Genomic DNA, 11273 nt, shown 5'->3' with positions numbered 1-11273 from the left:
TGCGGCATCTAGCGATGCATTTCTGTGCTCCTGAACGGTTTGTGCGCAGCTCCGCTGAATAAATAGACAATTAATTTACTAGAAATCCCGAACATACAGTTTAAACACCGTATATACAGTGAGAGTTTGACATGTAATCACAACTAGCGCGTGAAAGTGAAAGCGTCCGTATGTAATTATCTGACCACGAGAGGGAGACATCAGACAACAGCGACCAAGCTGCAAAAGTGATTCATATTTCCATTCGGTTTCACTTCTGTAGCTCCTCTAAGTGTTAGTTACATCATCTGGAGTTTTCTCAGATAACTAAATATTCATTTCAGGCGCAGAAAAGTACCTCATGCTTCTCTATGACACACAAAACCGTGACAATCCACGACACACATGCATCACAAAGACTTTTTAGAAAGCGTGCTTCATTTAAAGTAAGCCACAGTCTATTAATAGCTATAAGATTATAACAACAAATGGCTACTGTTATGTGCAAAATACGCAACATTTGTCAACACTGTAAAAGTTTCTGACACGTTTTAATTCAGAATCAGAAAGAGCTTGGCCAATATGTTTCAGTTTCACACGAGGAATTTGTTATAATGACAGAACAGTGCAGCTGAGAGACAGCAACAGGACATAGATAATAAAGAATAATATAGGCTACACATATACAAAACAGCAAAAACACAATATATAATATAGTATAGTATAGTATACTATTCAACAGTTAAACGGAGCTTTCAGTTCATTTATATTAAAGCGAATGTTGAATTTGCCAATATTTATAATATAATATTTTATAAATATACTACTCAAGAATCGGTGCATTAAATCGAATCCAAATGCAGAATATCGCAAGTTGTATTTATATTATAGCCTATACACTTTATAGGCAAAAACACATCTTTCCTACTTACGCAATATTTGATTTTCTAAAATGAGTGAGTAAAAGTTACTGTAATAAGGGCATCCCTGTGTTTCAGGAGAACTGTCTGATCTGTCGCAGTTCTTTGTGATCTCCAGATGTTTAGTGACACAGATCAGGCTTTTCGGAATCAAGCAAGCAGTGACTGAGCTCTGATGATGATGGAGATGATGTGTGCGCGTGGGTGTGTTCACTCCGGTGCCGGACAGCGTTCACATTACAGTCCACTCCGACCACGAGAATGACGAACACGGCTTAAGCTCTCGAGGTCGGAGTCACTCGGATAACAATTTTGGAGACATTTTGGTGATTCGACTCGCCATCTGAGGAGTTTACGATGTCAGGCTCGTTTTGTCGAAGTTTATACGCCTTTAACGGGGATCAGCATCAGCAGGGACTGAAGTTTGAGGCTGGAGAAGTGATCAGAATAACGCAAACTCTGGACGGAGGCTGGTGGGAGGGAGAGAAGGACGGAGTCAAGGGATGGTTTCCCTCAACTTACGTGCAGGTGGAGGTAAACTCGTCATCACAGGTGTGTGTGTGTGTGTGTGTGTGTGTGTGTGTGTGTGCTCTCACTGAACCATCGCGTCTAAACACGGGAACTGTATCGGCTACTTTATGGTTATAAAAACGTTGTGGGAATGTTGTTTTGAAATGTTTCTAACACGTGACTAGAACGGTATTCAAAGATTACAAAAACTCTATACTAACTCTATTTCACTCTTAATTATATGAACGGCTATTTCTAATATTCTTAGGGTGGGTGGCACCAACGAGGATTAATCTTAAATCTAGATTAAATCAAAGTTTATAATAATTCTGTTGCACCAAACTTTAAACATTGTTTAGAAATAAACAGGTTTACATTTAGGCTACACCATCAGTTTGATCCTGGATTTATTTCATATATAAAATAGATTAACCTTAATCCTGTTGCTCCATAGCTTTAAACTCAAACTTAAATCTCAATCAAGGGTTAACTTTAAATTTACATGTGAGGAGGTTGAAATACAATAAAGTGCACTTACAGTTCCAGTATGTGTCTGACTGAACAAAGACAGAAACAGTGTGTGTGTCGTCAGGTCTCATAGAGGTGTTTATTATAAATAAAATTGACAATTCGAAGATTGTAAGAACGTTAAAATGCCCAGTTTTCTTATCGTGGTTGTAACGTTATTTAAAGGTTACATGAACGTTTTTAGAACGTTCGGTAGGTTCCAATAAAATGTTTAGGATATTCTGAGCACATTATTTTAAGAGCGTTTTATCTCAACATTATGAGAAACGTTAACGTTAATCAAGTTTAAATAACACCATCGTTCCTTACTTTCTCAACGTTATATCAAATATAAAAAAAGGAATAAACAGAACTTTTGGCCTAACATTTAGGCGATATAACTTTAAATAGCCTTATTGGTGAAAGTTGAGAGAACTTTCTGAGTAGTTGTTTCTTTACTAATCCTGCGGGGGGGAATGTTCTGAGTAATTTTAGGGTGTTCAGTGTGAAATCTGTGATTCATTCCTACTAATGCCACTCATTTACACGCCCATCGAAAGGTTTCAAACCGGTTCTGAATGTTTCCCTCATGATGGGCATCTGTCTCTGATGAAGCGATACCATGACCGGTGTTGTGCCCATTTTCCACTCCTTTATTACCTCTCTCTTACTTCCTCGTTTCTCAAGTTCGGTCTTTTCATATCTCTGTCAACATGAAACTTGCACTTGTTTTGTGTGAATTAAACGTTACACATTAAGAAACCATAGTCAAATGCTGATATATATTCACTCACGTCAGTTTTGTAGACTAGGCTAAGCTCAACCTGCCCGTGTTGATATCACATGTCCAGCCTAATGTTATTGATCAAGTTACTAGGCTAGAAACTTTACAAAAAGCATAAATTTAGAAGTGCATTTATCACATTCTGACATAAACACAGTATAGAGCGATTAAGGGAATCTAAACTTGCCTTACAATCCATTTGAACTGATTCAGAGGATAACGATTCCAGCTGTTATCAAGCAAATGTTAAATGACAACATGTCTATTTTTCGAGTTAGGCTATTCAGCAATATATATGTGTGTAAACACAAAAATTGCAGTGCAGAGTGGAAGATATGGCCAAAATACAATTTCACAGTATGAGGTATTTTATCTCAGAATAACTATATATCACATTATAGGTATTAAAAGTTAAGAATAATAACAAATTAAAAATAAGAAAAATGATGCAAATAACAAACAATAGTATATATACAATATAAGATTTTATGTTCAAGTAAACTTGCAGTAAAATGCAAGTTTAGCATTCAAGTAAGAAATAGGCTACGACAGAAATTAAATAATCAAATGTAAATGAAACACTGCATTGACTGAAAGAATTATTCACTGATCCTTATTAAAGCTACTAAAGTTTTTCAGCCAAGATAAGTGTGAATTTTCTCTGATTTCTTTCCCCGTTTAAAAGTTATTGGACCTGTTGGAACAGATAAGCTAGAGTCGCATGATTTATTTATTTTTCCCTAAACCTGTTCAGTGCAAACCCATCTGGAGACTTCACAGGGCTGATTGTCTACAAAACACTTAAACAAATACTAACCCATAACCCTAACCTAAACCAGATCCATTGATCAGTCAGTCCATTCATGATTTCAGATGAACTTTTCATGACAGGTGACCATGATTGAGCTGACCAATGAAATCAGCTGAGGGGCGGAGTTTGATGGATAGATAGATCCATATGTAGATGATTAAAATGCTAGTAATTCATGCTTGTTGATTTAGAGGATGCTCACTCATCTAATGTGTTTCTCATCCTTTGTTTGGCTTTCATTAGAATCTAAACATCCGAGGGTGTAAATAGTTCCTCTGATCTGTTCACCTCTACAGCATCAGTTTGTTATGGTGCATCGCCTCACTTTCTCATTTCCTGTGTTTGGTGACAAACCAAATGTGCAAATGCTGTGATATATAGTGTCTCTATAAATATCTGGCTCAAATTAATGCTACTCTGACAAATATTCACTGTGTGACAACTAACCCTGCTCTCCACTAACCTCTATATTAACACATCATGCTTGTTTTAACCGGTGTAACCAGTCCTGTACAAACATCAGCCATTGGATGGATGGATGTGTGACAGCAGATTCACATACACTATCACATACATGACAGTGAGAAAGTTCACAGCAGACCAATACCAATACCAGACCAAGACATTAGTTGATGGACTGGAGTGGTGTGGATTTCTTGAGGATTATTGTGATGTTTTTATCAGCTGTTTGGTCTCTTATTCTGACGGCACCCATTCGCTGCAGAGGATCCATTGGTGAGCAAGTGATGCAATGCTGCATTTCTCCAAATCTGATGAAGAAACAAACTCATCTACATCTTGGATGGCCTTAGAATGAGCACGTTTTCAGAAAATGTTAATTTTTGGGCAAACTATTGCTTTAATGCTTCAGTTTGTAAGCATTTTGTTAATTCGTTAATAACGTCCAACACACACATATTTGTTTCTCGAATCAAACAAACTTTGAGAAAATACATAAGCCAGATGATCTGTAAATAGATTATCTGTTCTAAATAGCTTTCATATAAGTTGTTCACCTGCTGTAACAGACTAATTAATAAAGCAGTAGTGTCAGTGACTGACGTGACAAACACTGAATGAATCTGACTGAATGCTTGGCGAATTACAGCATCGCTCTGGAAAGATTACAGAATGACTGACAGGCTGTAATTAACAATGGAAATGTTCTGCTAACCAGAATGAATTTTGTCAGACTCTCGTTCTGTGCAGAGAGAGAGAGAAACGAGTTGAACAGGAGGTGGAATACAGAGGGAAACTGTACAAAACAGGCCTTGTTATCAGTCACACTGATAACTATTGTTTGCCATCTCAGTCTGTGGGAGTTTCGTGCTTCTCATCTGAGAACGACCGTGACGCTCTTAAGTTTTACATCTGGAGAATCAAAACAAAGTCCAGAGAGTGTTCAGTCGTGCAGCAGCATGTTGATTTACATGTTTTCTCTCTCTTTGGGTCTGGAAGAGACGTCTCACCCTCTCCAGTGCTTTAACATCCCTCCGCTCACGGCTCTGCTGAGAATTAGTTTGCAAGCTTGTGTGAGAAATGACACTCCAGACAGAGTGCTGTTTCTCTCACTGATTGATCCTCTTTCACCTTATAAACTTTATATTTCATTAAACAGGCATATTTTCTCATGAGATGCGCGTAAGTGAAATTGTCCAGGTTGGTCAGGCCGCTGAAGTGTAAACATCAGTCTAGAGTTAAAGCAGCGCTCTGTCACTGAGGGCTGTTAATAAGCGTGAAAGTGATAGAATGGATGAGTGAATAATAGGAAACAGACACTTCCCTTATTTGCCCTGATGGGCTGAAACTGCTGACAGGGTAAAATAGGCCCGGGGGGGCTCCTGGCTTAAACACATTGTATGAGTTTGCTTTCTAAAGCAACCTATTCTGCACAAATATGGAGAAAACTTTAAACTCATAAGGAAGAAAGTTCTTGGCTTTTAATTATACAATATCTTTATTGTATTTTTATTACTTCATAATTTTATTACTGTCAAAAAAGAATATTTGTATTAATTTATTGTTATTAGGAATGGTTGTTAGTATTAAGAATAATCACATCTTTCTTACTGTAAGGATATATTTTTTTTATTAATAAGAAGGATTAATTGAAAACAAGAATGATTTATCTTCTAATCATATTAAATGTCTAGAATGTATTTTTTTAATTATTGTGAATAAATAATTTTGTCATTACTATAACATATATATATCATCAATAAATAATATTAGTAATGATAATAAAGAGCAATAATATAAATAATAACTTTATTAATAACAATAATACATGTTTTATTATAAAAATAAGAATCTTTCTATTAATAAGAAAGGTTAATGAGAAAACCAGAAAGATCCTGCCTTTTCATTAAATTAGAAGTCTAGAATTATTTTATTATTGTGGATAAATGATTTTACTGTTAGTACTACATTTTTATTTTCAATAAATAATATTGGTATTATTAAGTTCTTATATTATTGTTTTTCTTAATAATAATAAGAATAATAATAATAAATAATGTCATTATAAAAATAAGAATACTTGTATTAACAAAAAATAAAACAAGAAAGATCTTGCCTTTAAATTAAATTAGGAGTCTAGATATTTAAAAAAAAGTATTATTATAAAAAAAAAAAAAATATTATTGCATATTTTATTTTCAATAAATATTACTACTATTTAGTACTTATTATTATGGTTAATAATAATAACTATTATTAATATTATAATTAATAATAATATAATAACAACATCAACAGTAGTAGTAATAGTAGTTTTTTTTTTATTAACAAGACTGCCTTTTAATTTTTATAACAAGAAGAAAAGTCCCTTTAAGGGAAGTCCTAAGATCATTGAGCAGCGTCTCAGTAAGAGCCATCAGGCCCTGAAGTGCTCTGTGTTGATCCAGTGCTGTCACACACTCACACACATATGTTGGGTGGATCCGCTGGCTTTTGTGAGGGTCAGGAAAGCCTGACTCACACAGAGCGGCTCATTCATGACGACTCCGATTCTCTGAACATGAAGTCAAACGTGCGGATCTGGACCGATGGAGTCACACTGACTCACGATCACGTCTGACTGCGCTCTCTCTCAGCAACACTGGGAATACCTTAATAGATTTACGAAATTAACCATTAAAAATGCTACAAATACTCCTGTATAAATCAGTACAGACTGTAGCCAGTCATTTGAATACAGATCTATCAGATCTGATGATTGACACACACACTGTATATGCAGTATGTCAGTGGTTCTCAAAGTGTAGTATATGAGCTTCCTCTAGTGGTACGCAGCAGAATCTCTGAATTAAATAGAAATTAGGCCGCGTGTTTTTTTCCCCCGAGGCTAGCGAAGTTTTAAAATTGTTTTAAAAGGGAGCGTCTTTTTCATGCTGAGCACTCAGGCGTTTTTTTCTCGGTGCCGAAAGTTGAAGAATTTTCATCTTTGGGTAAAACTTAGCGCTCGTCACATTTTTGGCACGCTAAACAATCACAGCGGAGGAGGGCCGGGTCTAATACCTTCACACCCTGCTTGTACTACGACTGAACAACAATGGAGAAGTTAATATTGCTTGTCTCCGAGTATTTATGTCTTTACCAGATGGAATTGCCGGAGTACCGTAATATTGTTATGAAAAATAATGCTTGGAGAAACATTTCATTTTCTGAGGTGGTACTTGGTGTAAAAAGTTTGAGAACCACTGCACTATGTCATATACGAGCAACTGTTAAATCAGGCCGAATGTGTCCAACGGGCCAATGAAGGTCACGAGAGCTCAAATCCACAAGATTCAGTATTCAAAGCATTCTTTCCTGGAGTGTTTGACGGATCATTCCTGATTTTACAAGCATAGTCTGAATGAGGCGTGAAGAAGCGTGTGCAAAAGTGCAAGATTTCTACATACACTTACAGGGAAAGACCAGAGGCTTCTGATATCATACCGCTATCATATTCCATAGGGACTGAAAGCATGCATGTTGAGAGCATTACAAGAGCCTGTATTTACCGTTATTGATCCTGATGTGTCTGAGAGTCGGGTTGATGAGGTTCTGGAGACGCAAGCTGTCTGTTTGTGTCCATGGGCACATTTGGCATCTGATGATGGACGTCCTCAGGGTTTAGATGGTCAGCCATCTGAAACATGCATTATTTAATCATACATATGTCAGGACAAGCCGGCACATCAACCCAGATCAGAACATGAACCGAAGCATGGGGGAGATTGAGTAACTCACAGCATTATAGTTAACTAAATCATTACTTAAAATAAAATAAACACTAAAGTGCAAGTAAAATATTTAAAATTAAAACATATATATATTTCAGGAAGTTGACTAATGCTAAAACTGAAAAACTAAAATTAAAATATATAGACATTTCTAAAATATTAGACAAAAAAACTATAAAAAGAATAATGTCAACACAAAAAAATGTATAAAACCTTAATTAAAATGAAAACAGAAAATACAAAAATAAAATCTACTTCAAGCTGAAATGTTCAAAATTCAAAGTTGTAATCATAAAATAATTTCTTTTTTTGCCAATTTACTGATGTAATTATATATTTCAATTATATATTTAGATAAACTTAAGTCCTGCATATATTAGGGCAATTAGAAAAGCAGCATTGTATGTGACTTACAGTATGACCGATATATGAACTCAACAGAGTCTCAGAAAATGAATGAGAGCAGTTACTTGTCTTCATTTAATTTAGGCAAGGCAAGTTTATTTATATAGCACATTTCATACACAGTGGTAATTCAAAGTGCTTTATATAAAAGGAAGTAAAATAGTCATTAAAAAAAAAAATAATCACAAGAATAAAAAATAAGGAATTAAAATAATAATAATAATAATAATAATAATAACAAGGAATTTAAAAACAAAATATTGTCAACCTTTGTTCAAACTCTTCCGCACTAAGTGAAAAAACCTACCAAAACACCTGATTATTCCACTACTTCACCCCCTACTTACTTTGACCATCATATCTGACCTATTCGCTAAAACACGCGGTGCGCCCCTGTCTGTAATGGTAGGAATTTAGAGTTGGGAGAGCAATTAACGACTAGAACCCCCCTTCTAGCGTCTCACATTCTCTCTGTATTTCCTATACCTTCAAATTCAGTTTTGCCTCTACGGCTCTTAGTGCCTTAGAGAATGCGTGTTGTAAGTGTAAGGACATGAGGACTGGTGTGATATGCTCAGATTTTCTGGTTCTAGTCAGAATCCTGGCAGCAGTGTTCTGGATGAGCTGCAGCTGTCTAATGGTCTTCTTTGGAAGGCCGGTGAGGAGACCATTACAATAATCTCACATCTAAAGACCCCTCTGTCAAGCTCCTGAAGTTTGCACCACACACCACACTGACCGGCCTCATCCAGGACGGTGACGAGTCTGCTTACAGACAGGAGGTTAAGGAGCTGGCTGTCTGGTGCAGTCTTAACAACCTGGAGCTTAACAAGCTCAAAACTGTGGAGATGATGATTGTGGACTTCAGGAGAAACCCCCCTGCTCTCCCTCCACTCACCATCATGAACAGCACTGTGACTGCAGTGGAGTCATTCAGGTTCCTGGGCACCACAATTTCTCAGGACCTGAAGTGGGACATTCACATTGACTATGTTGTCAAAAAGGCCCAGCAGAGGTTGTACTTCCTTCGCCAGCTGAGGAAGTTCAACCTGCCACAGGACTTGCTGAAACAGTTCTACTCTGCCACCATTGAATCCATCCTCTGCACTTCAATAACTGTCTGGTTCAGCTCAGCTACCAAATAATTTGTGTATTATAATTAGGTTAATTTTGTATTAAAAGTAAATCCAGTACAGTAATATTGTCCTATGTATAATGTACTTGATGAGTGAGAAGGTTATTAAAGGGACAGTTCACCCTCAAATCAACATTTTGTCATCATTTGCTCGTATAATTTTCTTTCTTCTGTGGAACACAAACATATGATTATTGTGAAAAGACAAGAAAACAACTCCTGTTGTGTTGTGAGGAGGACAGAATGTGTTGATGGGCTGAATGATTTGGCTGAGCTGTCTCGGCCTCTACATACCATGTTTGATTTAGCATCACGAGATAGAGAGCACGCTGACATCTGGCACTGAATCCTTCCCACACATTTCCAGCATTCTCAACTGGATGAAATTACGAGTGGGGAAACCTCAATGAGCTAAACGCTGGAGAAACACTGCCAGCAGCTCCAGCACAGCAGAGATTCAAATCCTACAGACGCACAACATCCAACAACACACCCTGCATGTGTGACAGAAGTACAGAAACAACTAACACATCTCTAGCATCATTTGCTGCAATCAAATCCATACATTTTTCATACACTCAAAATCTGTATGCAATCCATTTAAACTAAAACCATATTATATCTGATCAGAAATTTCTCATTAATGTGAATGAATGTGATTTTGTTTTTTGTGTGTGTGAAAAAGTTTTGAATGTTAAAATGTTAGTACTGTATTTATCTCTTTTCTATCAATTAGAAAAAAAAAAAAAAAAAAAAAAAAAATATATATATATATATATATATATATATATATATATATATATATATATTCTTTGAAATTTCAAATGTCGCAATTTTTTTATACTGATGTGAAATTACAAAAACAATAGAAGTACATATTCATGTTTATCCACAAAATTCAGTCCCAAAAGTGTGTAAGATATGGTGAAAAGACTTAATATATTTTACAAAACTTTTTAACACTAATATAACTTCATAGACAATTTTACAAAATGTATTTTTGACACCTAATGGGACTCCATACACACCCAGGTCAAAATGGGAGCACAAAACATGTAACATTGTTTTATTAATTTTATTATTATTTTATAAATGGTTATATCTCTTAAAAAAATAGCTGTGTCAGCGCTGATAGCCTCGTGGGTGGCACATCGACATATAACGCTGTTGCTCTTCAGGCATCCTAAATTCGAGACCTGGCTTGTGGACCTATCTTGATCCTGTCCCTCTCTCTTTCTTCCACTTTGCTTCCTGTTCTCTCTGCACTGCAAAAAAAAAAAAAAAATCTGAAGTAAAAAAGATAAGTAAATAAATACAACCCAAATGGAAATGTTGGGACATTTTTTAAATTTGAATAAAATTAAAACTAAAAGACTTTCAAATCACAGGAGGCAATATTTTATTCACAATAGAACACAGAGAACATAAGAAATTTTTAAACTGATAAAATCTCCACTTTTTCCACTAAATGACCTCATTTCAAATTTGATGCCTGCTATAGGTCTCAAAAAAGTTGGAGCGGGGGTAACAAAGGGCTGAAAAGCAAGACATTTTGAAAAGATTCAGCAGGGAGAACATCTAGCAACTAATTAAGTTAATTGACATCAGGTCTGTAACATGAATAGCTATAAAAGTGATGTCTTAGAGAGGCAGAGTCTCTCAGAAGTAAAGATGGGCAGAAGCTCCCCAATCTGTGAAAGAGTGTGTAAAAAGCTTGTAGAATACTTTAAAAACAACGTTCCTCAACGTCATATTGGAAAGGCTTTGCAATCATCTACAGTGCATAACATCATCAAAAGCTTCAGAGAAACTGGAGATATCTCTGTGCGTAAGGGACAAGGCCGAGGATCTTTGTTGGATGCCTGTGGTCTTCGGGCCCTCAGACGACTGCATCGGCATGATTCTGTCATTGACATTACTAAATGGGCTCAGGAATACTTCCAGAAACCACTGTCGGTGAACACAATCTGCCGTGATATCTGCAGATGCCAAC

General features: G+C 36.1%; 1 protein-coding gene across 1 annotated transcript in view; it reads left to right on the top strand.

Moving 5' to 3' along the window:
- The first annotated feature begins 968 nt into the window (after positions 1-968).
- LOC306851992 (growth arrest-specific protein 7-like) overlaps positions 969-11273 on the top strand; it is a 41903-nt gene continuing 31598 nt past the window's right edge. The window contains exon 1 of the mRNA XM_079388548.1: positions 969-1433. Coding sequence (XP_079244674.1) covers positions 1257-1433 — 177 coding nt within the window. The 5' untranslated portion in view covers positions 969-1256. The remainder of the gene's footprint in view (positions 1434-11273) is intronic.

Source organism: Barbus barbus (genome assembly GCF_936440315.1).
Source record: "Barbus barbus genome assembly, chromosome: 32".
Classification (NCBI taxonomy): domain Eukaryota; kingdom Metazoa; phylum Chordata; class Actinopteri; order Cypriniformes; family Cyprinidae; genus Barbus; species Barbus barbus.
The sequence above is the reverse complement of the archived record's forward strand: the minus strand, read 5'-3'. Positions and strand labels throughout refer to the sequence as shown.